This window comes from Rhopalosiphum maidis, chromosome 2, assembly GCF_003676215.2.
Source record: "Rhopalosiphum maidis isolate BTI-1 chromosome 2, ASM367621v3, whole genome shotgun sequence".
Taxonomy (NCBI): Eukaryota; Metazoa; Arthropoda; class Insecta; order Hemiptera; family Aphididae; genus Rhopalosiphum; species Rhopalosiphum maidis.
In genome coordinates this window covers 15,251,874-15,253,243 of record NC_040878.1, presented here as the reverse complement: position 1 = coordinate 15,253,243, position 1,370 = coordinate 15,251,874, and the positions used below count along the sequence as shown (strand labels likewise).

The window sequence follows — 1,370 nt, the reverse complement described above, 5'->3', positions numbered from 1 at the left end:
TTATTTTAATTAATCTTCAAAAAATAAATTAGTTTCGACGACTATTTTACAGTTATAGTAAGCTATAGATGAGTTGAAATTTTTAGACTCGTTGATTTTGAATTCATCATATTCGCATGATAATCTATTCACCTATATTATTATTATACTGCAGCGTTATCAATATACATATATAATTTAACTATATTAATAAAATTAATTTTGTTTAGAATTTTTGAACAATATGATAGTATTTATGTTTAAATACTACGAGTAACTTGACGGTAATTTTCTTTTAGAATTTTATAAATGTTGGCTATTATTTTTTTTCACCATAGCAATATATACATATATATATATATATATATATCCTATTTGGTTCGTACATAATAGTATAACATGACCCGGTAACGATACAATATTAAACAGTTAAAATCTATTTAACGTTAGTTAATAATAAATTATGTTTCTTAACAGAACCATGGTCACTTTTGCTTTAGTTATTTCCACCGCGGTCTTATTAGGTTGGTACATGAGGAGGAAACGCAAAAACAATAACGATGTGAGTAATTGACGATTGGGTACAATATTTCTATATTATTTCTAATCGTCTAACAACAATGATAATTATAATAATAATATTTACAATAACAGCTACGGTATCAATAAAATAAGCGAGTGTTTTTTTAATTTTTTTTTAACAGGAAAATAGAATCGATGATCAGGAGCCTGAAGATAACTTATCGGTCATTTTAAAGGACAATCGGTTTATATTATTTATGATCGATGGTTTAATTCTCGTTGGATACTTCCTCAGGATGTTACCGATCGGATTGGTTGCCCAATTAGTGCTTTTCGCATTACTAGCATACACCTTTCATATAGTATTGTCAAAATGTTATGCGATTAATGTAATTTGGTGTCAAGGGATAATTTCTATAAATGGTAATATTTCGTAAGTTTTTAAAACATAATATTATAGTAGCATGCATTGAATTGTTCAATGTTCAGATGTACTACTTATTTATTATGGTAATAGGTACAACAAAAAAAAACATTTTATATTAAAATATATACTTACTAAAAATTACAATATTATCTGTTATAGTTGACATCGATTTAAAATTATTTCCAAAATTAAGAATCTTGAAATTATTTTACCTCAGTGGTAGAACGCAGTGAAAATATATTAATATATGTTATACAAGATGATTCTTTTATCATGAACCACTTATTATTTCAAAAAGTATTCATGTTTTTGAAAACACTTTTATATAGTTTCAAGTTGTTAAAAAAACAACGTTTTTATTAAAAAATTAGATTTCTAAATATTTTTTATCCACATATTTTTTTTAAGTTTTTTATTTTTTTGAATGACAAAATAGTTTTAA

General features: G+C 24.5%; 1 protein-coding gene across 1 annotated transcript; it reads left to right on the top strand.

Moving 5' to 3' along the window:
* Positions 1 to 442: 442 nt before the first annotated feature.
* Positions 443 to 1,161, top strand: LOC113550993. The gene is made up of 3 exons (XM_026952977.1): positions 443 to 541; positions 684 to 924; positions 1,088 to 1,161. Exons 1-3 carry the CDS (start codon positions 443 to 445, stop codon positions 1,159 to 1,161), a joined length of 414 nt encoding a protein of 137 aa, XP_026808778.1.
* The last annotated feature ends 209 nt before the right edge of the window (positions 1,162 to 1,370 follow it).

Excerpts from the sequence above, each read along its gene's own strand:
- LOC113550993 (XM_026952977.1), top strand. The coding sequence starts at position 443 with ATGTTTCTTAACAGAACCATGGTCACTTTTGCTTTAGTTATTTCCACC. Across the intron at positions 542-683 it reads AACGCAAAAACAATAACGAT|GAAAATAGAATCGATGATCA; the intron begins GTGAGTAATTGA and ends TTTTTTTAACAG. Across the intron at positions 925-1,087 it reads AGGGATAATTTCTATAAATG|TTGACATCGATTTAAAATTA; the intron begins GTAATATTTCGT and ends TATCTGTTATAG.